General features: G+C 46.8%; 1 protein-coding gene across 1 annotated transcript in view; it reads right to left on the reverse strand.

Moving 5' to 3' along the window:
• cenpe (centromere protein E) overlaps window positions 1–25,797 on the reverse strand; it is a 174,222-nt gene extending 148,425 nt beyond the window's left edge. The window contains exons 1-6 of the mRNA XM_072517648.1: window positions 25,561–25,797; window positions 15,345–15,448; window positions 14,740–14,829; window positions 13,792–13,910; window positions 3,922–4,038; window positions 3,492–3,573 (exon numbers count right to left, since the gene is read on the reverse strand). Coding sequence (XP_072373749.1) covers window positions 3,492–3,573; window positions 3,922–4,038; window positions 13,792–13,910; window positions 14,740–14,829; window positions 15,345–15,448; window positions 25,561–25,616 — 568 coding nt within the window. The 5' untranslated portion in view covers window positions 25,617–25,797. The remainder of the gene's footprint in view (window positions 1–3,491; window positions 3,574–3,921; window positions 4,039–13,791; window positions 13,911–14,739; window positions 14,830–15,344; window positions 15,449–25,560) is intronic.
• Between the last annotated feature and the right edge of the window lie 1,381 nt (window positions 25,798–27,178).

A 27,178-nucleotide genomic window follows, 5' to 3' on the forward strand; every position in this document is an offset into this window, starting at 1 on the left:
GGGGGAACTGCTGTTTAGGGTGGTAGGTGGAAGCTTTCGGTATCTAGGCATCCAAGGGGCACGGGAATGGGAACGGTTGCACAAACTTAATCTGGCCCGACTGATAGAGCAAATGAAGGACGATTTTCGGAGGTGGGACGTGCTCCCGTTGTCATTAGACGGTGAAGATGACGGTCCTTCCGAAATTCCTGCTCGTGTTCCAGTGTCTCCTCATCTTTATTCCGTGGTCCTTTTTTAAACAGGTTAACAAAGTTATCACTGGCCTGGCTTTGTATGGGTGGGCAAGATCCCGCGAGTAAAAGGGGATGCTGGAGCGGAGCCGGGGGGGGGGGGGGGGGGGGGGGGCTGGCGCTGCCAAACGTCAGTAACTACTATTGGGCAGCGAATATAGCCATGATTAGGAAGTGGGTGGTGGGGGGAGGGTCGGCATGGAAGCGTATGGAGGTGGCCTCATGCAAGGGCACCAGCTTGGGGGCGTTGATAACGGTACCTCTACCATTCCCGCCAGCATGGTACTCCACCAGCCCCGTGGTGGTGGCAGCCCTGAGAGTCTGGGGGCAATGGAGGAAGCATGTGGGAGCGGAGGGAGCATCGGTCTGGTCTCCAATTTGTAATAATCACCGGTTTGCCCCGGGAAGGATGGACGGGGGGGGTCCGGAGATGGCAGAGGGTAGAAATTGAGAGGATGGGGGATATGTTCATAGAGGGGAGCATTTCTAGCTTGAGGGAGCTGGAGGAGAAATTTGGATTGGCGAGGGGAAATGAATTCAGGTACCTGCAGGTGCGAGACTTCCTACGTAGACAGGTCTCAACCTTCCCGCTTCTGCCACTAAGAGGGATGCAGGATAGGGTAGTTTCCAGAGTGTGGGTGGGAGAAGGGAAGATCTCTGACATCTATAAGAAACTTATGGGGTCAGAGGACATGCAGACTGAGGAGTTGAAGCGCAAATGGGAAGAGGAGTTAGGAGAGAGAGGATGGTCTCTGGGCGGGCGGATGCGTTGAGTAGAGTCAACGCGTCCACAACATGCGGCAGGCTCAGCCTGATAGTTTACAGTCGTGCGCCGGACTCACATGACAGTGGCCCAGATGAACAGGTTCTTTGGGGTAGACGATAGATGCGCAAGGTGTGCGGGGGCGGGGGGGGTGGGGGAGAAGAGACAGAGCGAACCATGTTCACATGTTTTGGACATGCCCAAAGCTCAGGGGATTCTGGCAGGGCTTTGCAGATGTCATGTCCATGGTGTTAAAAACAAGGGTGGCACAAGTCCAGAGGTGTCGAAAGATCCGGGAATCCAGGAGGAGAAAGAGGCAGACGTTCTGTCCTTTGTTTCCCTGGTAGCCCGGAGACGGATATTATTAGCTTGGAGGGACTCAAAGCCCCCGAAGTCGGAGACCTGGCTATCGGACATGGCCAGCTTTCTCAGTCTGAAGAAAATAAAGTTTGCCTTAAGAGGGTCACTGTTAGGAGTTTGCCCGGAGGTGGCAACCGTTCGTCGACTTCTTTGCAGAAAATTAACCGTCAGCAGAAAGGGGGGGGGGGGGGGGATCAGTTTAGCTTAGAGTAGGGGGTTAATAAAGGTGGGACCTGTAAGGGAGGAAGCAGGCTTTTTGCACTATGTTTATAGACTCTTGTACATTGTTTATTTTGTCGTTGTTGTAAAACCAAAAATAGCTCAGTAACATTGTTTATTAAAAAAAAGGTTAGAGGCTGACAACTCACTGGCCAACTGAGATCAGTTGAGTTTTGTGGACCAAAGCCCATTTGAAGCTTTATATAAACTAACAAAACTCATTGGGTTAAAAGTTGTTGTAAGTACAGGGGTAAACTGCATATGAAGACACAATCCAAGAATAAAAATAGTGACCCTGGTTAGTTTTTATTTCACAAGGTTCCAAAACATACTTGATGATGATGACAACAGGTAGATGAAGATACAGCATATAGAGTAAATTACTAATTGTTGGAACAAACATACTCAGGGACCTCTCAGATTTTGTCCCCAAACAAATTTTGGAATGCGTTCAAAATTTGGTGCACAGGAAACAAAAAGGAGTGAGTCTGGAAAGTACCAATCCACAAGATGGAAAATTATTTGTTATACATGCAATTCCCAACACGAACCGCTCTGACTGCATGGCAAGTTTTGAAAAACACTCTTGACAGGAGTTAAAGCTATGTTGTTACATGGATAATGACTGAAATCCTAACCAGAGTTGTTTCATTGCAGAAATTCTGGCACCGCAATATATCACTTCATAAAACTGTTATAGACAGATATGGACTAGATATCAGTTACAGATACTGGGGCAGTATGTGGCACAGTGGTTAGCATTGCTGCCTATGGCGCTGAGGACCTGGGTTCGAATCCCGGCCCTGGGTCACTGTCCATGTGGAGTTTGCACATTCTCCTTGTGTCTGCATGGGTTTCACCCCCACAACTCAAAGATGTGCAGGTTAGGCAAATTGGCCACGCTAAATTGCCCCTTTAATTGGAAAATAAATAATTGGGTACTCAAATTTTTTATTTTTTTTAAAGTTACAGCCTTTCTTTCCTACCAAACTTGATGCCAGTTGACATTCATTCCACTCGAGACCTGAACACAAAATCTAGACTGACAATATCAGTGCAGCACTGGGGCAGTACTACACTTAAGAAGTGCGACCTTTCAGATAGGATATTAGAATGAGGCCCTGCCGACCTTATCAGGTAATGCAAAATAACCCATGGCATTATTCAGTCTCAAAAATATTTGAAGGGGAGCCGAGGAATTCACCTCAGTGACCTAGCCAATGTTTATCTTACAAACAACACCTAAAAATATAGCTACCATGATCACTGGTTTGTGCAAATTAGCTGATATCTTTCCTAAATAAAAAATAACTTCAGTGCAGTGTTAATGTAAGCCTACTTGTGACACTAATATTATTAAAAAGTGACTGCACTTCAGAACAGCATTTAATTTATTGCAAATCCCCTTTGCGATGCCATGAAGGGAGCAAAATAAATCTAATCTTCCCTTTTTGGACATTTTCTCAAAATAAACTGAAAAACCTAGTTAAGCAAGTGTCATATTATATTCTCAAAACTTCCCAAAAGCTTTGTATTAAAAGGTATTATTTTTGAAGTGCAGTCACTTGTTATATTGAGAAATAGCAGTTAACTTGAAAGACACCAACAGTAAATAAAATAACATGTTTTTTGATGGCAGTGATCAACAGGGATATTGATTAGGAAGAGAGACAAGCTCATTGGAACCTTTTGACTTCACCTGAATAGACATGGTTGCAGTTTATCCTTTGAAAGACAGCAATGTAGTACTCCTGCAGTCCTGAAGTGAGGTGCAAAATGGAACTGCAGTGCAAAATGGGACCGTGTGCTTACTTCCTGAATGATGTTTCAACTTGGATGAAAGTACAACCAACTAACCCAAGCAGATCACACAATTGAAATGTAATGTTGCAAAAGAGTTATCAGGGCTTTGATCTTACTTTCTCCTTTCCGGACTAACTTCATCACGTCCTCGTAGGTTACAGCCAACTCTTCAGCCAGACCGGCGACATAAACTGTTCGCTGGAAAACAAGTTGTTAACAAAAGTAGATGATTTTGTTGCTGGCATATCTCTTTGAGATGCTGTGTGAGAATAAATTTCAGGACTGTAAAATGATCAAATCTGTTCTCAGAATCAAACTAAATTGAGGAGTTTCACTCTCAAACTGTTGGGTCGCAAGCACGCCCAAAGACCCATTTTCAAACAGAGAATGCAATCTACAAACACAACCTACAGAGAAGAAAAAGAAATGAGACCAGAAAGTATTTGCTAATTACTTTACAAAGCCTTCAAAGGAGGAGGAATTCACATTGGATTAAAAACAAGATATATCTATCATTTAGAAGGATTTACAAACTCACGCACTTACATTCACATCTTCTCTAACTTCCAACGGTCTTCTTTTTGGGCCAGCAAGCAAATCAGATACAGACTCATTATAAATTTCCACGTAAGAAGCCCGCAACAAAAATTCTCTGTTTGGTGTCTGGGTAGAAAAAAAAATTCATTAAGGCAGCAGAAAAAGAAAATTGCAATCCTTCAATTACATGAGAACCAAAACAAAATAGAGAAGCAAATTAATATTTATAAAGCAACTTATCATCAAGTTGTTCAAGGTACCCCAGACTACCAAATCAGATGTATTCCTTCAGAAACATTGTGTTGCATGTTTCCTCCGCAGATGTTGAGCGACATGCTGGGCGTTTTGGCATCGTGGAATTTTTACAGCACATGTTCAGCCTGTTGACTCAGTACCAGCGCTTTGCAAGAGCGGTTTAGCTAGTCCCACTATCCAAAAGAGTATCGTTGTATCCAGCTGGCAGTTCCAGGTGCGGTTCCTCTGTGCGGATACTATACTGGCTATGAGGGTTAAGTGGAGCTGCCATCGGCACAGCTTGCGGTGTACCTCGACCACTTACTTTAGGCCTCAGGAGCCCTCCAACCTGGCAGTGGAAAATGTCACACATTGGCAAGCTGGAGCCAATTGAGTCAGGTACTGATGATTGGGACCAGTACTCTAGCACATTATACTTTTTTTGGGGATAAATGCGATCATTGGAGCTGAACAGCAAACAGTAGTCTTGCTCTTGGGTGGACGAACCTACAGCATCATAAAGAGGTTTGACCCACCCCGACACCAGATACTCTGTCTTTTGCTCTTCTTAGTGGCTCTTGTGGGGAACCACTTTCACCTCAAACCCCCAATAATTGTTCGCTGGGTTGCTTCTCGACCTTTTGGCTAAGATTGAGCGCGAGGTCATGTGTAATGCTTGGATCTGGCGGGTCTCTATGGGGACCATGGGTTAGACTTAATTAGGGCTAATTTTTGAAGCAGGCAGGGAGTTGGATTGGGGGTTTGCCCCTGTCCACTGAGCTTTGGCTTTGTATTTAAAAAAAAAAAATTAAAATACCAAATTATTTTTTCCAATTAAGGGGCAATTTAGCATGGTCAATCCACCTAACCTGCACATCTTTTGATTGTGGGGGTGAGACCCACGCAGATTCGGGGAAAATGTGCAAACACCACACAGTGACCTTGGGCCGGGATCGAACCTGGGTCCTCAGCGACCCTGTGCCACCGTGCTGCCCTGCTGGTAGCTAAACTGAAAGCTCCTCTGAACAATGTTTGCTGGTTACATGGCTTTGTATTCTGGCTATTTATTCATTAACACATTCTCTCTCAAAGTGGTATCATAACATCCCCAAGATAACATTGCATACATTAAACGTTAAAATATATACAAAGATTGTGTATATATAGACACATTTGGATAGTTGTGAAAGTTTACATAAAGGGTAAATCAAGAGCTTGATTTAAGAACATGAGTTTATATAAAGAATAGATGGTTTAACAAACTTTCCAGATTTCATGATGGTGTAACCTTCCTGAAATCTAAACTCATCACTTAGGTGTTCTGGTCTTGTAGGTGCATTAGCATTGTGCATTATCACAGGTACTGATTGAAATTGTGGAAAACCACCCAGGTGCATTTTTGGATACGTTCTAGACTGTTTGACTGCTAGATAGTTGAACAATTCCCTTTGCTGGCTTCTGTTCCTTCTTAGTATCTCTGTTCAGTGTTACCTCAAAAGGATCTAGGCTAGGGGCTGGTTTAGCACACTGGCTAAATCGCTGGCTTTTAAAGCAGACCAAGGCAGGCCAGCAGCATAGTTCAATTCCCGTACCAGCCTCCCCGAACAGGCGCCGGAATGTGGCGACTAGGGGCTTTTCACAGTAAATTCATTTGAAGCCTACTTGTGACAATAAGCGATTTTCATTTCATTTCAATGCACACTGAATGGGTGACCCATTGTACGCAGTTAGTTTGTCTATTGTAGGTTGGATCATTTGACTTCCACTGATCCAGATGGAGGTGCTCCAAGATTCTGACTAGTAGGATCATTATGCTTGCTCCCACGTTGATTGTGTGGGAATGGTTTGTCACTTTCCTCAGAACATATGGTGTCCTTAGCAACAAAAGTTTCTAACCGATAAAGATTTCTGACATGCTCCGCTGTTTCTGCCAGTCGCTGCACTTGCTTGTATCTTACCTGTGGTCTCACCTCCCGAAACAGATTTCCTACATACACGAGTCCAATGTCCTTCTACATGTCATAATTTGGCTACTGCATCAGTACTGGTACTTGTGCCCTAAATCTTGCAGCGTTGCTGTCCAGCTACAATGGCTTCATATTATCTGCCATCTATGAACAGGGTGTCAATATAGGACCTTTCTTTTCCTTCAAGCGCCATAACCAGCTCCATTATTTGAACAGGTAGCTCAGCTTCCAAGAAATCACAGTCCTACTTCTTGTCCTTAATACAGCACATGCTGCCGAACTGATCAACTAATTCTTGTTCCTGTGGTCTGCAAGTCATCAGCTCTAAACAATGTATTCTAAAGTTCACCTTTACACAAAGCTGATTTTCCAGCATGTTCCACAGCTTATCAGGATCCTTCTGGGTTTCCTCAGACAGGTGTAAAGTGATGAATGTGTAATCCCTCATTTGCAGTGGCTATCTTTATTTTCACCACTTGTTTACCCAGTTCGGTGATGGATAAATGTAAAAAGCATAGCTCCGTCCTTCAGTTAGGACAGGACATCTGCAGCCTTCTAATTCATGCTGGGGAACTTATTGGTCACCTTCTTGAAGTTCCCTGTCTATTACGAATACTGTGTTTGTGTAGGCAATTTGTAGTTTCTCTACTCCACCGGGAAATTTAGCATCGCAGATGCTGTTGTTTTCCTTATCAGTCTTTTTATATGCTGGGGCTTGGTTATATTTGTTTTTCTTTTGCATAGCAATGGCACCCAAGGATGTGACAATGGCCCTGGTGCTTGCACTGTCAGATTCAAAATTGGCTGCCAGGTTCATTACTGATCCACTACCCCACAAATCAGGTCATTGATGGAACTATTGTGGAGCACTGCCTGTAGAAGAGCTCTGCCTCCCTGTGTCTTCAATGCATACAGCCTTTATACAGCACAAAATCTTGTCTATAGCTTTTCCTGTAATCCTCAAATCTTGATTTTGTTTAAGAGGAACCACTGCTGCTCACCAGTTTGTATTTCTATGTTTGCGTTACGCAAACTTACCAATCGCACACAGGACTGATAAACTAAACACAGGTTTGGTTATTTGAAAGATAGTTACAGGCCTGCACAGCAGAATGATTTACTATCAAGATTCAACAGCTACTGTTAAAAGGAATATACAGCTGCATGTCCTTCACACCACATGTTTCTTGCGCAACTAAAAGCTCCTCTGAACAATGTCTGGTTACATAGTTTAATAATAATCTTTATTCGTCACAAGTAGGCTTACATTAACACTGCAATGAAGTTACTGTGAAAATCCTCTAGTGGCCACACTACAGCGCCTGTTCGGGTACACAGCGGGAGAATTCAGAATGACTAATTCACCTCACAAGCATGTCTTTCAGGACTTGTGGGAGGAAACTGGAGCATCCCAGAGGAAACCCACGCAGACACGAGGAGAACGTGCAGACTCCGCACAGACAGTGACCCAAGCCGGGAATTGAACCCGGGTCCCTGGCACTGTGAAGCAACAGTGCTAACCACCGTGTTATTGTGTTTACATCCTGCTTACTTACTCATTGGTATATTATTTCAAAGTGATGTCACAATGGTTAGCATCGACTCACACTAGATTCAAAGCATGCTTGTTTTTGTTCTGATTGCCTTCAAAACAGTTTGCTTTAAAGACAAGTTTCCCATAATAATCCAAAGCTGGTTCCATCAATGACCTACATAAGATGATCGCTTCATTTATTGATATACATGAGCTTGGTGGATATTTTCACTGACACAAGTAATTTTCACGTAACCTCATGGATGGATTGGGTTGATAATGTTGATCAAAGGTGGTTCAGAATGAAAAAGATAGAGAACAAGATGAAATATAAACATTTGAGAATTAGTAAGTAATTATTTCAGGCAAACCAATTTCCCAGGTGTAGTGCATAACCTATAATGAAATACAAAATATAAAAGGTTTCTGATGAATGGTCAACACAAGAGACTCCTGACGACTTCTGGTTGTGGCTATGCCTAGGTAGGTCGCAAGTTCGGCAGCTCCCGCCGGGAACGGATTTTGGGCTCTTCAGAGGGGCCCCAACGGCAATTGTTCGACGGCGTCCAGTGTGGGAAGGTGACAGCAAGGACCCCCGACATTATACGGATTGGACCAGGAGTGGAGCGGTTACAAAAGTGATCCTGGTGCAGCGACAAGTGCGAGGGAGGAAAAGCAAGATGGCGGCAGATGGAGACCAAGCTGCGTGGCCGCAGTGGTCGCAGGAGCAGCAGGAGTTTCTTATACGCTGCTTTGAGGAGCGGAGGACAGAAATGCTGGCGCCAATGAAGGCGGCGATTGAGAAGCTTGTGGAGACCCAGAAGGCCCAAGGTGCGGAGATCCGGGAGGTGTGGCAAAAAGCTTCGGAGAATGAGGACGAGATCTTGGGCCTGGCGGTGAAGGTGGAGGCGCTGCACAAGAGGTGGGCAGAAAAATACGAGGACCTGGAGAAAAGGTCGAGGAGGAAGAATCTTCGGATTCTGGGTCTCCCTGAGGGAGTGGAGGGGCCAGATGCTGGGGCATATACGAGCACGATGCTCAATTCGCTGATGTGGCTAAGAAGAGGGCTGGTTTTAACTGGGCTAAGGCCGTGCTCCATCGGAAGGGGGTCAAGTTCGGGATGCTGCAGCCAGCGCGATTGTGGGTCACGTTCCAAGATCGGCACCACTATTTTGAAACGCCTGATGAGGCTTCGATCTTTAGATAGACTGAAAAGTTGGACTCAAATTGAGAGTTTGTTGTGGGGGGGGGGGGGGGGGGGATGTTGTTTCATTTTGAGTAGGGTGCTAATCCCAAAAATGGAGGGAACGGAATATTCGGCAATAGCCATCTCGGACCACGCCCCACATTGGGTGGAGCTGGAGTTGGGGAGGAGAGGGACTAGCGCCCGCTGTGGAGCCTCGATGTGGGACTGTTGGCGGATGAGGGGGTGTGCGGGCGGGTGCGGAGGTGTATTGAAAGATATTTGGAAGCCAACGACAACGGGGAGGTGCAGGTAGTCTGGGAAGCATTGAAGGCGGTGGTCAGGGGAGAGCTAATGTTTACCGCGTTTGGGGAATGTTCTTTTTGTTTGAGTGCTGGGTGGGGATGGGTGAATGGATTTGATGTGTGGGCGTCGGTCTTGGAGGGGCAGGGCCCCACGGAGGAAGAGGGGAGGTGGAGGCCCGGGGATGGGGAGTTGGGGTAAGGCTGCAAAAAGGAGCTGCACCAGAGGGGGCTTGGCCAGCTCAGGAAAGCACAGGCTTTTTCTCGTGCTAGGCAAGGATGGGGGTGGGGCCGGAGAGGGTACACTGACTGCCAAGGGGTGGGGGGATTCTCACACTGGGGGGGGTCGGTGGAATGGCAGGAGGGGCTAGGGTCAGCAGGAGTCAGCTGACTTACGGAAGTGTCATGGGGGGAGCAAAATGGCTAGATGAGGATCTAGCGGGGGAACTGGGTTGCTACTGCATTGGCCAAAAGGGAGCTGGAAGTAGGAGAGGTAGTCGGGGCGGGGGTCCGCCGCCTGGGGAACTGGAGGGTGCGGGAGGCGCGGACACGTGGCTGGCCTAGAAAAGGAGATGGCTAGTCGGCAGGGGGGGGGGGGGGGGGGGGGGGGAAAGAGTAGCCCCCCGATCCGGCTGATAACTTGGAATGAGAGGGGCCTGAACGGGCCGGTCAAGAGGGCCCGGGTGTTTGCGCACTTAAAGGGACTGAAGGCAGACGTGGATTCCGGATCTTCAACACGGTGCTGGACCCAGCACTGGCCCATTCTAGGTCAAAGACGGGTAAGAGGCCGGCTGCGGCCAAGGTGCTCAGGAGGTTTATGGACCAGATGGGGAGAGTGGATCCATGGAGGTTTGCCAGGCCGCTGGCCAGGGAATTTTCCTTCTTTTCCCACGTCCATAGAGCCTACTCCCGGATAGATTTTTTCATTTTGAGTAGGGCGCTAATCCCGAAAATGGAGGGAACGGAATATTTGGAGCTAGAGTTGGGGAGGAGAGGGACCAGCGCCCACTGTGGCACCTCGATGTGGGACTGTTGGCGGATGAGGGGGTGTGGGGATGGGTGCGGGGGTGTATTGAAAGATATTTGGAAGCCAACGACAATGGGGAGGTGCAGGTGGGGGTAGTCTGGGAGGCGTTGGTCAGGGGAGAGCTAAACTCCATTAGGGTCCCCAGGGAGAAGAGAGAGGGGAGGGAGAGGGCAAGGTTGGGGGGGGGGGGGGGGGAGAGATTCTAAGAGTAGACAGGAGGTATGCAGAAGCCCCCCCGAGGAGGGGCTACTTAGGGAGCGACAGAACCTCCAGACGGAATTCGACCTGATGACTACGGGGAAAACAGAGGCACAGTGGAGGAACGCGCAGGGGGCGACGTACGAGTATGGGGAGAAGACGAGTCGGATGCTAGCACATCAGCTTCGTAAGAGGGAGGCAGCGAGGGAGATTGGTGGAGTTAAGGATAGAGGGGGGAATACGGTGTGGAGTGCAGTGAGAATAAATGAGGTATTTAGGGACTTCTATGGGGATCTGTACAGGTCGGAGCCCCCATTGGGGAGATGGGGATGCGACGATTCCTAGATCAGCTGAGGTTCCAGAGGGTGGAGGAGATGGTGGTGGCTGGTTCGGGGGCGCCGATTGGGCTGGAGGAGCTGGTTAAAGGATTAGGGAGCACGCGGGGGGGGGTTCCCGGTTGGATTCTACAGGAAATACGTGGACCTGCTGGGCCCGTTGCTAGTGAGGACTTTTAATAAGGTGAGGGAGAGGGGGATCTTGCCCCCGACAATTTCCAGAGCGCTGATTACTTTGATCTTGAAGCAGGACAAGGATCCATTGCAATGTGGGTCGTATAGACCGATCTCGCTCCTCAATGTTGACGCTAAGTTGCTGGCGAAGGTGCTGGCTACGAGAATTGAGGACTGTGTCCCGGGGGTGATTCACGAGGACCAGACGGAATTGGTGAAGGGTAGGCAGCTAAACACTAATGTGCGGAGGCTCCTCAATGTGATTATGATGCCCTTGGTGGAGGGGGAAGCAGAGGTAGTGGCAGCTATGGACACGGAGAAGGCCTTCGACCGGGTGGAGTGGGAGTATCGGGGCAGCACGGTAGCCTTGTGGATAGCACAATTGCTTCACAGCTCCAGGGTCCCAGGTTCGATTCCGGCTTGGGTCACTGTCTGTGCGGAGTCTGCACGTCCTCCCAGTGTGTGCGTGGGTTTCCTCCGGGTGCTCCCGGTTTCCTCCCACAGTCTAAAGATGTGCAGGTTAGGTGGATTGGCCATGATAAAGTGTCCAAAATTGCCCTTAGTGTTGGGTGGGGTTACTGGGTTATGGGGATAGGGTGGAGGTCTTGACTTTGGGTAGGGTGCTCTTTCCAAGAGCCGGTGCAGACTCGATGGGCCGAATGGCCTCCTTCTGCACTGTAAATTCTATGATCTTTGGGAAGTGTTGCGGAGGTTTGGGTTCAGGGAGGGGTTCATCAGTTGGGTCAGGCTGCTGTATAGAGCCGCAGTGTCGAGCGTGGCTTCGAACCGGCGGAGGTCGGAGTACTTTCGGCTGTACCGGGGACATCCCCCTTGTTGTTTGCACTGGCAATTGAGCCGTTGGCCATGGCACTGAGGGAGTCCAGGAAATGGAGGGGAGGAGGAACACTGGGTGTCATTGTATGTCGACGACCTGTTGTTGTATGTGGCGGATCCAGTGGAGGGGATGGTGGAGGTCATGCGGATCCTTAGGGAGTTTGGGGACTTTTCGGGGTATAAACTCAACGTAGGGAAGAGTGAGCTCTTTGTGGTGCATTCAAGGGACTAGGGAAGGGGGATAGACGAGCTACCGCTGAAGAGGGTGGACAGGAGCTTTCGGTACCTAGGGATCCAAGTAGCTAGGAGTTGGGGGGCCTTGCACAAGCTCAATTTGACGCTGTTGGTGCAGCAGATGGAGGAGGATTTTAAAAGATGGGATATGCTGCCACTCTCACTAGCGGGTAGAGTGCAGTCGGTCAAAATGACGGTCCTCTCGAGGTTTCTCTTTGTGTTCCAGTGCCTTCCCATTATGATCCCCAAGGCCTTTTTCAAACGGGTAAGCAGGAGCATCATGGGATTTGTGTGGGCGAATAAGACCCAGAGGGTGAAGAGTGTGTTTCTGGAGCGTAGCGGGGGGGGGGGGGGGGGGGGGGGCTGGCGCTGCCAAATTTGTGTGGCTATTATTGGGCAGCCAATGTGGCGATTGTCCGTAAGTGGGTAATGGAGGAAGAGGGGGCAGCGTGGAAGAGGCAAGAGATGGCGTCCTGTGTGGGCACGAGCCCGAGGGCGCTGGTGACGGCACCGCTGCCGCTCTCGCCGACAAGGTACACCACGAGTCCGGTGGTGGCGGCGACGCTGAAGATCTGAGGGCAGTGGAGGCGACACAGAGGTGAGGTGAGAGCCTCGTTTGGTCCCCGATTCAGGAGAATCATCGGTTCGTCCCAGGAAGGATGGATGGAGGGTTTCAGAGCTGGCATTGGGCAGGGATTAGAAAAACGGGGGACCTGTTCATCGGTGGGACGTTTGCGAGCCTAGGGGCGCTGGAGGAGAAGTTTGGGCTACCCCCGGGAAACGCTTTCAAGTACATGCAAGTGAGGGCGTTTGTGAGGTGGCAGGTGAGGGAATTCCCGCTGCTTCCGGCACGTGGGATTCAGGACAGGATTTCGGGTGTATGGGTTGGAGAAGGCCAGGTTTCGACGATTTACCAGGAGCTGAAGGAAGAGGCGGAGGCCTCGGTGGAGGAGTTAAAGGGCAAGTTGGAGGAGGAGCTTGGGGAAGAGATAGATGAGGGTCTTGGACTGGTGCCCGAGTAGGGTTAATTCTTCCTCCTCTTACGCCAGGCTCAGCCTAATACAGTTCAAAGTTACTCTCAGAGCGCATATGACAGGGGCGAGGTCGAGTAGGTTCTTTGGGGTGGAGGACAGATGTGGGAGGTGTTCAGGGAGCCCGGCAAATCACGACCATATGTTCTGGTCGCGCCCGGTGCTGAATGGGTTTTGGAAGGGTTTTGCGAGGACTATGTCCAAGGTGGTGAACGCCCGGGTCAAGCAGAGCTGGGGGTTGGCATTATTTGGGGTATCGGACGAGCCGGGAGTGCAGGAGGTGAAAGAGGCCGGTATTTTGGCCTTTGCGTCCCTGGCAGCCCGGCGGAGGATTTTGCTACTATGGGAAGATGCGAAGCCCCCTAGTGTGGAAGCATGGATCGATGACATGGCAGGGTTCATCAAGCTGGAGAGGATAAAGTTTGCCTTGCGAGGGTCTGTGCAAGGGTTCCTCAGGCGGTGGCAACCGTTCCTGGACTATCTCGTGGAGCCTTAGGAGGTCAGCAACAGCAGCAGCCCAAGGGAGGGAGGGAGGGGGGGGGGGGGGGGGGGTCTCCCTATTTGTGTTTTTTAATGTTATATGGGGGGTTATTGTATATGGGGAAATCCAATGTATAATTTCTGATTGTTGTGTTCTTGTTTCTTTCTTTGTGTTTGGGGGGGGCAGGGGGGGTTTGTTGAAAATTTGAAAAAATATATTTTTTTTAAAAAACAAGAGACTCCTGACCAACAGAAAATGCTGTATTTCCACCATTCCAAGCTACAAACAATAATTCCAGATTGTAACATCCTCACAGATATTTAATGCCACTGAAATGTTACTTACATCATTAATAACACTAAACAAATTGCAGATTGCCAGAGGAATAAGGCCAGGAGCAACTGCATTTCCCATCATTGTGTAAGTCTTTCCAGATGAGGTTTGTCCATATGCAAATATGGTGCCTGTTAAACAAAAAAAATCAATTTAACATCCAAAAAATTAATTTAACACCCAACACTGAAGAGCATCAAAACTGCCCTCTGCATGACAGGTTGCTCTCAGTAGAAATGTTAATGTTCATCTTTTACCTCACTTACTGAAAGACTTACCAATTGTAAAAGCCCTATTGGCAAATATGTGGCCTATATAAATGTAATAACATCCTAATATAAATGTAATAACATCCCTTTAACTGGACTCCATCACATGGCTGTGGGCCAATTTAGCTCAATTGGCTGGACAGCTGGTTTATGGTGCGGAGCCAGGCCTGCAGCGGGGGTTCAATTCCAGTACCGGCTGAGCTTATTCATGAAGGCCTTGGTTTCTCAGCCTTGCCCCACACCGGAGGTCTGGAGATCCTCAGGTTAAACCACCACCAGTCAGCTCACCCCCTCAAAAGAGGAAAGCAGCCAATGGTCATTTGGGACTATGGCAACTTTCATCGTATTTTCATCAAGCTCATGGCTATCATAGTGGTAAAATTTATAATACCAGAAGATATTTAATCCAGAACCTTAAATCAAGTGAAATGGTTATATTTCGGTAGCTCCCGCAAGTTAGAAAAAATGGAGTTAGATATGGGGCTAGATTCTGCCCCGCCACGGACCACATTTCAGGTTCACCCTGCCGGCGGGATGCTCTGTTACTCCAGCGTTTCCCATTGTGAGGCAGCCCCATGCCGTCGGGAAATCCCCAGGCTCCCGGAAAAACAGAACATCCCACTGGTGGAGAATCCAGCTGAATGTCAACTTTTTTGACCCCTTGATTTATTATAAAATTGAGCATACTCACCATTATAGCCTTGGGTAATAGAGCGCACAATAGAGTGTGCGACTTCATTGTAAAGTGTTGCTGTTGTCTCTTTCGCATGGAATACACGATCTAAAACAAAATAATTCAATACAGAAGATAGTCAACTAAGCACCAATTAATTCTGCTTGCTCTGTAGCGCGTGTCAAGTGAAATCAACCAACTGGGGAATCAAACAATGTAGCTAGCTGTCACTCTCAATCGCACTACAAAAGTTTCATCAATGGATATCAGCTTAGTCTGGCTTTATTGATAGCAGGCAGGCCTAATGTAACAAATAGCAAGTAGGCAGGGATGCAAGAGGTACTGTTGTGCACAGTAGTGTCCAAGATTTGGTGAGATAGCAATCACAGGTACAGAGATACCAACATTCTTCGGTTCATTGCCCCAACTTGTATTATTTTCTTTTCCAAAATAGAACCACAGTTAATCGTTAACAAACACATACTCCGAAAAACCTGTCAGGAACAACTACTGGCTCAGTGTTTAGATTCACTGATGACTAACAGTCACAATCAAAAAAAGATAGAACTGCTACCAATTAAACCTATTAAAAAAGGAATCTAGCTAAAATTCTCAGAACTTACCAAAGTTGAATGACCTAGTTCCAGAAATCTGGGAAATAGTTTGGCTGTCTGCTTTCCAATGAATCGGAGGGCCATCAGCAGATCCTCCTTGCAAAGATTTCTCCCTGGTAGAAATAATTTCTTCAGTCATTTATTTTTACATTTTAAGATACATAGATTTAATCTGTATTACTCACCAATATTTTATCCATAGAGTTTATTGTAATAAATAGCAAAAACATATTTTAACCAGTAATGATTGGCCTTCAATTTTGTTCTGTACATCTATTTTCTCATTCTCTCTCCATTTCCACTTCAAACATTTTCTATCTGCTTCCCATTCTCTGGTACAACCACTTACGTTCTACACCTCCTAAATGTCAAATTTGTCAAAGCAGACACCCAACTAAAATCTGTTGAGATTGAGACAGAGATTGGGAAGGAAAAGGCCACCAAAGATTGACATAAATATAGCTTTTTCCGTCACTAAAATCCTGAACTTGACATTCATAACAAAAACAACAAAGGAAAATCATGTCTCTCGTGTTCCAAAAGCACCATATCAGGTAGGCTGCTTCTGCTGTAGAGCGTTCTGGTTTATGTCTCAGGCTTTTAATTCCCAGGCTTCCACTCACGGCTGACACGTTATTCTGAAGTATCACAGAGCATGGGCTGGAAAGTAGATGAATATTTTCTGCACGCAGTGGCAATTAAATGTACTTTCATCCATAAAACAAAAGTGAAGAGGCAAGTGCAATTAGGGAGGCAAATGATATGTTGGCCTTCATTGCAAGAGGATTTGAGCTCAGGAGTAAGAGTGTCTTAATGCAGTTATACAGGGCCTTGGTAAGACCACACCTGGAGTATTGCGTGCAGTTTTGGTCTCCCTACCCAAGAGAGGCTATATTTGCCATTGAGGGAGTGTAGCAGAGGTTCCATGGGCTGATACCAGAGTTGGCAGGACTGTCCTATGAGAAGCGATTGGTTCGACTGAGCCGGTATTCATTATTAAAGATTATTAGAGTTTTGAAGGACAAAAGGAAATCTGATTGAAATGGAGAAAATTCTAACAAGGCTAGACAGACTAGATGCAGGGAGGATATTTCCCTGGTTGGGAAATTTAGAATCAAGGGATACAGTCTCAGGACTTAGGCTAGACAGTTTAGATCGGAGATTAGGAAAGATTCCTTCACTTTAGTGGGTGGTGAACCTGCGGAATGGTCTACCACAGAAGGTTGTGGAGGCCAAGTCACTGAATATATTCAAGAAAAAGAGAAGAGATTTCTTTTAGATTTTAATGTCATCTAAGGGTATGGGCAGAAAGTGGGAATATGTCATGATCTTATTGAATGACAGAGCAGGTTCAAAGGGACAAATGGCCTGTTCCTGTTTTCAATGTAAAATAGTTTACGCAAACTTAATGATTGTATCTAAATCATGGTTAAACACAGTTAGGTTCTGAATCAGGGAGTCTGCAAACCTTCTCAGAGCCTGCGGAAACGTTTGAAGTGATCTACCAAAAATAACAAGAGGACGTGTACCAAAAAGACATGCCAATCAGAATTAGCTTAGGGAAAGCAGAGGCCAAGATGCCTTTTTACTTAAGGGATACCACCCAATGAATGAACTGATTTGGAGTGTGCCAGTGTTTGCATGAATTTTAACTGAAGTAAAAAGATATAGATAAAAAGCCAGCCAGTTTGTGTATGAAGCAGTGATGACAGTTGTTGTTTGGTTGCAGCAAGCCCCATCACACGCGAGGAAGGAGATTAAACCACTGAAGCTTTGCCAGACTATAATAATAATAATCTTTATTAATGTCACAAGTAGGCTTACAGTAACACTGCAATGAAGTTACTGTGAAAATCCCCTAGCCGTCACACTCCGGCACCTGGTCGGGTACACTGAGGGAGAATACAGAATGTCCAATTCACCGAACAAGCCCGTCTGTTGGGACTTGTGGGAGGAAACCAGAGCACCCGGAGGAAACCCACGCAGACACGGGGAGAACGTGCAGACTCTGCAGAGTGACCCAAGCCAAGAATCAAATCTGGGTCCTTGGAGCTGTGAAGCAACTGTACTAACCACTGCGCTACTAACAGAAGAGAATTGGAATGAGAGGCCGTGACATAAAGCTTCATCTCCTTTCACTAGTATTATGATTACATCCATCAAATAAGATGGAAAGTGTCCATTTTCTTCATGTTTAATTTCTCCTTAGTTCCACCCATGTGTCTGGTTTCTCTATATTTAGCACATATAAAATAAAAAGCAGAAATAACTTGCAAAAAGATAGACTGGTCAGTCAGAATGTGGAGAAAATAAAGAAACGCAACAAAGGCATGGAAAGAGTGGAGGATAGTAAAAGAGCTGTAAATTAAACAAAAATATATTTTTATACAAAAGAAAATACTTGCAGGAACCGGGATACATGGAAACTAGGAGGAGTAGGCCATTCAGCCCTTTGAAGCTGATCCGCCAATCAATATGATCATGACCATATTGAGGGAGGGTGGCTGACATTTTAACATGACAGGATGGTTCAGAAGCAAAAGGACTGGGAAACCTTGGTCTATGAAAAAAATATAATGTATGCACAGTAAGTTTAAAATAGTTGTGTTATCTTGGGGTGAAAATGTTGTATAAAATTGTTGCACATGACATTCCAGTGACTTACCGTCTCTAACCACGTCCCAAATCATCTATTTCCCAATCATTTACATATTCTTACACAAACTCAACAGCAAGTCCATCAGCTCATCTTTATATTTACTCCTTTTCTGTAGCTGACAGGTCAAAAAATGTTTTGTTTTTTTTATTAAATAAATGCAGCACATTTCTGCCAGGGCTACTCAACATTAGATGTCATTACAGCCTTAATCCAAACATGGACGAAAGAGCTGAATTCCAAAGATGCGAGTGACAAAATGATATCAAAGAGTCTGGAACTTTGAACTCACTGGGAATTAGGGGAAGCTCTCCAGTGGCATGAGTCATATCGAGTGTAAAGGAAGATGGTCATGGTGGTTGGATATCAATCCAGGACACGGATACAGAATCCTTTAGCACAATGTCATTGGTCCAGCCCTGTTTGGGCTGCTTCATCCAATGACCGCTCCAGCAGATGTTCACTTAACAGCAGAGATTTCAGTTCCATTTGCAGCTCTTCCATTAATGAAACAGTCCATGCACACATGTATCAGAATCTAGACAACATTTAGGCTTGGGCTGATAATTGAAAAGCAATATTCACTCCACACAAGTACCAGGCAAGACAATCTCCAAGAGAGCCCAACTGCTTCACCAAATTCCCCAACATCATCATCCTAAGGATGACGACAGACCAGAACCTTAATGGAACTTCGGGTGGAAGCCAACATAGATCACCCACTTGGCACTTCCAGCTGATGATAGTTGCAAATGCTTCAGTCTTTCTTTTCACCGGAGCGCTGGGATCTCATCATTCAGGATTTAGACATATACAAAGTTAATTCTTTCAGTTAGTTGTTTATTTATTCACCAGCAGAACTGTGATGTTGGAGGCCTGCACAGCTTTGATCTGATCGATTATTTGCAAGATCACCTTCTCGGTCTATCACAAGCTGCTTGGCATGCAAAGTCCAATGTTGGGTTGACACCTCATTTTTAGATATGCCTGGTGCAGCCCCAGGTATGCTCTCCTGCCTTTTTCATTGAACCAGGATTGATCCAGCAGTTTAATGGCAGTGGCAGAGTTTGAGATATGCTGAACCAAGAGGTTACAGATCTTGATGAATTTAATTCTACTGTTGCTGATGCCCACAGCACCTCTGACCACCTAGTTTTGAGTTGATAGATCTATCCCATTTTGCACAGTGAGAGTGCCTCACATGAGGGTATCCTCAATGTGAACACAAGACTTTGTTTCCACAAGGATTGCGCAGTGGTCATACCTATTAACACCCTAAAGGACAGAGACCAGATTAGCACGATTGAGGTAATAATAATAATAATCTTTATTGTCACAAGTAAGCTTACATGAACAGTGCAATGAAGTTACTGTGAAAGACCCCTAGTCACCAAATTCAGGCTCCTGTTCGGGTACACAGAGGGAGAATTCAGAATTCTCAGCTGGTACGGGAATTGAACCAGCGCTGTTGGCCTTGTTCTGCATCACAAACCAGCTGTCTAGTCCACTCAGCTAAACCAGCAGAGGTCAAGTTGCTTTTCCATCTCATTGGAAGGGAAGGGTTCAAATGAGAAAAAGCACAAGGCAATAGTTCAGGGTAGAGATACAGGTAATGGTAACCAGAGTGCGAAAGGACAGAGCATACAAACAAAAGTGTGCCAGCAAATATGGTCAGAGTAAGGAACAATGGCTGTAAACTAACAGAAGGGTTTGATTAAAAGGAGGTTTAGAAATCCAAAGAATAAAAGTTGAAGCAAATGGAATGTATGTGGATAAAGACAAGCAGAGTGGAATGGGAAGGAACAGAGTTTAAAATTTGAACGCACTCTGTATGCATGGAACCCAAGATAGTCAAACTAGGGACATGAATAGAGATAAATGGTTTTGATGCAACTGTCATTATAAAGACATAGTTACAAGGTGACCAAAGTTGAGAAATAAATAATCCAGGGTGCACAATATTTCAAAACGACACGCAGAGTGGAAGAACAGGAGCAGTAGCCTTGGGAATAAAGGATGGCATAGGACATTAGTGAAAAAGGATCTTGGCTCAGAAAAAGTCACAAAGTAGAATCAGTATAGGTGGAGATTAGCAAGAGTCAGAAAACATTGGTGGGCGAAGCTTACAGGCTTGCTAAATAGGTATACCATTGGACAGAAAAAAAACAAAAGATTATTGTAGCATGCAAAAAAAAACAATGTAATAGTTATGGGGGACTTGAATTTTCACATACACCAATCAAATTGCCAATGATGGTCTGGAAGAAGAATTCTTAGAATATTTTGGAGTTTCCTAGACTACAGCAGTGCATTGGGACAAAATGGGAATAATCTAGATTAGATTTAATAATGTGCAGTGAGGCAGGGTTAAATTAGTAATATCATAGTAAAAGATACATTGGGAAATAGGAAAAATACAATTGAATTGCACATTAAGTTTGGAACCAACATCCCACACTGGAGGCTAGATGTGGGACTTTTAGACAAAGGGGTGTGCGAGCGGCTGAGGAAATGCATTCAGAACTACCTGCAGGTCAACGACACCGGAGAAATTTCAGCAGCAGTGGTCTGGGAAGCACTGAAGGCGGTGGTTAGAGGGGAGCTGATCTCGATACGCACCCACAGGGAGAAAGTAGACAGAGCAGAGATGGACCGACTGGTAAAAGGAGAGACTACAGATCGACAGGAGGTATGCGGATACCCCAGAGGCAGGGCTTTTAAGGGAATGGCAGAGGCTACAGACAGAGTTCGGCTTGTTAACCACGGAGCAGCTGAGAAAGGCGAGGGGGGCCATCTATGAGCATGGAGAGAAGGCCAGCAGCATGCTTGCACAGCAGCTTAGAAAGAGGGAGGCAGCCAGGGAGATAGGGAAAGTAAATGATGGAGATGGGAACCTGGTTGGGGATTTAACAGGGGTTGGGTTAACAGGCACTTGAGGAGTTTTACAGGAGGCTGTATGGGTCAGAACCCCCACCTGGACCAGAGGGGACGAGGAACTTCTCAGGTGAACTGAATTTCCCAAAGGTTGACAGGGAGCTGGTAGAAGGGCTGGAGGCCCCGATAAGGTTGGAAGAGATAGTGGAGAGTCTGAAGACCATGCAGTCGGGTAAAGCTCCGGAGCCAGCGGGTACCCAGTGGAGTTCTATAAAATGTTCTCTGGGATATTGGGACCGTTGTTGATGAGGATGTTCAATGAGGCAAGGGAGAGGTGTCACAGGCCACGATTTCGCTGATCCTGATGTGGACAAGAACCCAGAGCTGTGTGGGTCCTACAGGACGATATCCTTGTTGAATGTGGATGCCAAACTGCTGGCCAAAATTTTGTCCTGCAGGATTGAGGATTGTGTTCCAGATGTTATTGGGGAGGGCCAGACAGGGTTTGTTAAGGGTAGGCAGTTGGTGGCCAATATAAGGCGGCTATTAAGTGTGATCATATGGTGCCTCCGGAAGGTAGGGAGGTAGTGGTCGCAATGGACGGAGAGAAGGCTTTTGATCGGGTAGAATGTGAATATCTGTGGGAGGTACTGGGACGGTTCGGATTTGGGTGGGGCTTTATTGACTGGTTGCTGTATCAGGCTCCTGTGGCAAGCGTACGGACAAATAGGACAACATCGGATTGTTCTAGACTGCACCGGGGGATGAAACAGGGATACCCCTTCTCCCCACTGTTGTTCGCGCTAGCTGTAGAGCCGCTGGCAATTGCTCTGGGAGCCTCAAGGGGCTGGTCCGGAAAGGGGGGGGGTAACGGGGTAAAAGCTAAATATGGGGTAAAGTGAGATGTTTGCGGTCCAGGCAACTGGGAGACAGGGGAGGCGACTGGGGGAGCTGCCGTTTAGATTAGTAGGGGGAAGCTTTAGGTATCTAGGCATCCAAGTGGCATGGGAATGGGACAGCTGCATAAATTAAATCTGGCCCGACTAGTAGACCAAATGAATGATGATTTTCGGAGATGAGACGCGCTTCCGTTGTCACTAGCTGAGAGGGTGCAGATGACGGTCCTCCCAAGATTCCGGTTTGTATTTCAGTGTCTCCCCATTTTTATTCCGTGGTCCTTTTTAAAACGGGTCAACAAAGTGATCACTGGCTTTGTTTGGGCGGGCAAGACCCCGCGAGTAAGGAAGGTAATGCTTGAGCAGAGCCCGGGGGGGCAGGCTGGCGCTGCCAAATTTTATTACTGGGCGGCAGATATAGCCATGATCAGGAAGTGAGTGGTGGGGGAGGGTTGGCATGGGAGCGTATGGAGGCAGCTTCATTCAAGGGCACCAGTCTAGGGGCGTTGGTATCAGCGCCTCTGCCATTCCCGTCAGCATGGAACTCCACCAGCCCCTGAGAGTCTTGGGCAATGGAGGAGACATGTGGAAGCAGATGGAACAACGGTCTGGTCCCCAACGTGTAATAATCGCCGGTTTGCCCCGGGCAGTACGGATGGGAGGTTCCGGATATGGCAGAGAGCAGGGATTGAGAGGATGGGGATATGTTTATAGAGGGGAGCTTTTCGAGTACGAGAGCGCTGGAGGAGAAGTTTGGGTTGGCGAGGGAAAACAAATTCAGGTATCTGCAGGTGCGGGACTTCCAAAGTAGACAGGTGTCAATCTTCCCGCTCCTGCCACCAAGGGGGATTCAGGACAGGGTAGTTTCCAGAGGGTGGGTAGGAGAGGGGAGCATTTCTGACATTTACAAGGAACTTATGGGGTCAGAGGAGACGCAGACCGAGGAGCTGAAGCGCAAGTGGGAGGAGAGATAGAGGATGGTCTATGGGCAGACACGTTGAGTAGAATCAACGCGTCCACATATGCCAGGCTCAGCCTGATACAATTCAAGGTCATTCACCAGGCTCGCATGTTAGTGGCCCGGATGAGCAGATGCTTTGGGGTGGAAGACAGGTGTGCAGAGTGTGCGGGAGGACCAACGAACCATGTCCATATGTTCTGGACATGTCCGAAGCTTAGGGGATTTTGGCAGGGATTTGCAGATGTCATGTCCACAGTGTTAAAAACAAGGGTGGCACAGAGTCCAGAGGTGGTGATTTTCGGGGTGTCGGAAGATCCGGGAATCCAGGAGGAGAAAGAGCCAGACGTTCTGGCCTTTGCTTCCCTGGTAGCCCGGAGACGGATATTATTAGCTTGGAGGGACTCAAAGCCCCTGAAGTCAGAGACCTGGCTATCGGACATGGCCAGCTTTCTCTGTCTGGAGAAAATAAAGTTTGCCTTGAGAGGGTCACTGTTAGGGTTCGCCCGGAGGTGGCGACCGTTTGTCGACTTCTTTGCAGAAAATTAATCGTCAGCAGAAGGGGGGGGTTAGTTTAGCTTAGGGGGTTAATAAAAGGTGGGACTTGTAAGGGAGAAAGACGGCTTTTGCACTATGTTTATAGATTCACGCACATGGTTTATTTAACTGCTGTTGTAATACCAAAAATACCTCAATAAAATGTTTATTAAAAAAAAAGTTTGAAAACAACATACTCCAGTCACAAAGCCAAGTACATAAGCATTAGAGGAGAGCTGGGTAATGCTGCTTGGTAACTAAAGTAAGTGTATGATGGCAATTTAAAAAATATATGTTTTGATTGGAACAAGTTAACATGGTTTTACAAAAGGGAAATCACGTTTGACAATTTGTTTTTGAGAATATTGCTAGCAAGGTATATAATTGGGAACTAGCTGATATACTATACTTGGATTTTGAAAAGTCATTCAATATATGTCCCACAATACTAATATCAAAGACGAGGACTATGGAGTTGGGGGTAATACATTAGCAAAGCTACAGAATTGGTTGATGGAAGGAAAAGAGAGGTTGGGGATAAATGACTTTTTTTTCCAAAATGGCAGGCAGTAAATAGTGGTGTGTCGCAATCAGTGCTGGAGCATCAGCTATTTATAATCCACATTGATGACTGAGACAAAACGCACATGATACAAAGCCAGATGGGAATGCAAACTGTGAGGATGACACAGACAGGTTAAGTGAAAAGAACAAGTATGTTGTGGGGTTAGTGACTTTGCAAGGGGCAAGGTTTAGAGTAGATGTACGAGGCAAGTTTCTTTACGCAGAGGGTAGTGGGTGCCTGGAACTCACTACCGGAGGAGGTGGTGGAAGCAGGGACGATAGTGACATTTAAGGGGCATCTTGACAAATACATGAATAGGATGGGAATAGAGGGATACGGACCCAGGAAGTGTAGAAGATTGTAGTCTAGTCGGGCAGCATGATCGGCACGGGCTTGGAGGGCCGAAGGGCCTGTTCCTGTGCTGTACATTTCTTTGTTCTTTGCTCACAAAAATAGAAAAGCAGAAGTTGTTTTAAGAACAACAAACTAAGTTGATGCTTGGGCTCGGGTGCATTCGTACAAGGAACGTACAAAGATAGCATGCCGGTACAGCAAGCAATTAGGAAAGCAAGTGTCATGTTGGCTTTTATTGCAAGGGGATTGAAGGCACAGTAGCAGTGGTTCGCACTGTTGCTTCACAGAGCCATGGATCCCAGGTTCGATTCCCAGCTTGGGTCACTGTCTGCGCGGAGTCTGCACATTCTCCCGATATCTGCGTGGGTTTCCTCCCACAAGTCCCGAAAGACGTGCTGTTAGGTGAATTGGACATTTGTGAATTCTCCCTCAGTGTACCCGCACAGGCACCGGAATGTGGCCACCAGGGGCTTTTCACAGTAACTTCATTGCAGTGTTAATGTAAGCCTACTTGTGACAATAAAGATTATTTGTGCCATTACTGAACATATTTGAAGCGGAGACAGACAGATCTTTGGACTCTTAGGGAGTCAATGGATATGGAGAGCAGGCAGGAAAGAGGAGTTGAAGCCCCAAATCAGCCATGATCATATTGAATAATAAAATAAGCTTGCTAGTCTTTTCCTGATTCTCTTATCCCCATTACCAACTCAAATACAAGAGGTCATAGAATTCCTACATTGCAGGAGGTCATTTAGCCCATCGTGTCTGCATTGACCCAGCAAAAGGGCACTTTATCCATGTCCTCTCCACCCTATCCCCATAACCTAACCTACAAATCCCTGGACACGAAGGGGCAATTTGCCACAGCCAATCCACCTAAACTACACATCTTTGGACTGTGGGAGGAAGCCAGAGCATGCAGAGGAAACCCACACAGACCCGGGGAAAGTACAAACTTCTCACAGACGGTCATCCGAGGCCAGAATTGAACCCGGGTCCCTCGCACCGTGTGTCAGCAGTGCTACCCACTGTGCCATCCAAATTATAGCAATACACACTACTCCCCAAGTAATATCCTGCTTTAACCACCTTGATGCAAAATTCTAGCCATTGCTCTATATCCAGCCATACGAACGAATATCCTCCCCAAGGTCTTGACATTCTTCACAAAAGAAAAATCGTTATACTCTGAGGTACACCAGTAATTTGTAACGGTTACCATAACTTCCTGGCCTTTACACTCAAGGCCTCTAGTAATAAAGCCGAGGATCCCATTTGCATTAACACATTTGTTTTAACAATCTCCTCAGCTGGTTCCCCCACCTTCAAACATTCATTTGAGTTAGTTATGAGCAACACGGATCGTCCAAGAGTTCCCTCACCTGTCGTTGGGTGGCCTCACCCGGACACACACTTGCACCGCGCCCTCGTCCGACATCCTCGCCCAAGACTGCAGCCGGCAACCACTCTCGCACCAGACCGTCAGAGGCTCGGACACCCGGTACCGCGGCTGCTGCGCAGCAAACCCCTCTGCGGGCCCCGCCGGAGTCTCTGCCGCTACCCGAGTCTGTCCCTCTCCCGCTCACGCGCTCGCCTGCCTGTCTCCTCCCGCTGTTCAAATTCCGCCGCTTTCATCTCATTGGTCGATGCGCCGAACGTCTGTTAGTCTGGACTCTTCCACTGATGCGGGAGCGGAGGGGGGGAATATTCATCAGCCGCCCCGCGGCTGCTCACAGTCCAACAGCGGGACCCAGTGACAAGCCACCAGCTAACTCCCCTTCAAAGGTCTGAAATGAGCCACCCTCCAACTGAGGCAGCGAGGAATTCACAGAATCCCGACAGTGAAGAAGGAGGCCATTCGGCCCATCGCGTCTGCGGCCCACTCTCCCGCCCTAAACCCACCTAACTGGCCAACCTTTGGACATTAAGGGACAATTTTTGCTTGGCCAATCCATTTAATCTGCATGTCTGGGCTGTGGAAACCCATGGAGACAAGGGGAGAACCTACAAAGCACACAGTCACCCAAGGTGGGAATCGAACCTGGGTCCCTGGCATTGTCAGGCAGCAGTGCTAACCACTGTGCCACCGTGCCGCTCCATACAACCAATACGGGACTGAAGGAAGTTATTTGGCCCAATATACAAAGTCTTTGGTCCCTGGTTGACCAATAATTACAGTCACCAGGTTTGTAAATTTAAACACAATTACTTGTTATTAATAATAAGAATTATAATGTAATATGCAGAAAACACAACTGGTTAACTCTTATCTAATTCCTAATCCCCCACTTTAACTTGTCCCCACCCTCTGCACGCACACAAAGGACAGACAAAAACAGGGGAGGAGAGGGGCGAAAATAATAAGTAAAATTTAAACCGAGATCCCTCAAAGTAAGCTTTCAGATCCAGATCTCTGTTTGGAGTCTGTAATGGTTTTCACTGTCGACTCAGGTCTCTGCAGTTTCAGAAATACAGTAACTCATAGTGTTTCTGCAGAGAGGAAGAAAAGAGAAGTAGGTCCTTCCCCTGAGTGTCCAGGATTCAAACTCAACTTCCCCAGGCTCTCTGAAAATCGACCCACTCACCACCTGTTATCAGGCAGAATATGGCATTTTGGCCAATTCATGTGCCACCAGCCAACCAATCGAACTCAGTCCCACCCATCTCTTGGATGCTGAAAAGTCTGCATCTTTCTGTCCAAGTCTAGCAGACTGTTGTAACTTCTGAATTCCTCATTCTCTCTGCTGCTTGACTTAAAGACACATGTCCATTAAGCATCCATGGATCAAAATGATAACAGCTAAAATAAAGAAATGGAAATTAAGAGAATCATCAAGCTGGACCCTTACCTCCCTCCCTAAAAGGAATGAAACATCAGAGCAGGGACATTACATTGTGAGATATGCAAAACATAAATCGCAAACACATATCCATCCATTCATCCCCATTAAGTGCCTTTCCCACTGTCTACATGGTAACTGGTCAGTCCTTAAACCTGTG

Source organism: Scyliorhinus torazame, chromosome 9, assembly GCF_047496885.1.
Source record: "Scyliorhinus torazame isolate Kashiwa2021f chromosome 9, sScyTor2.1, whole genome shotgun sequence".
NCBI classification, from domain to species: domain Eukaryota; kingdom Metazoa; phylum Chordata; class Chondrichthyes; order Carcharhiniformes; family Scyliorhinidae; genus Scyliorhinus; species Scyliorhinus torazame.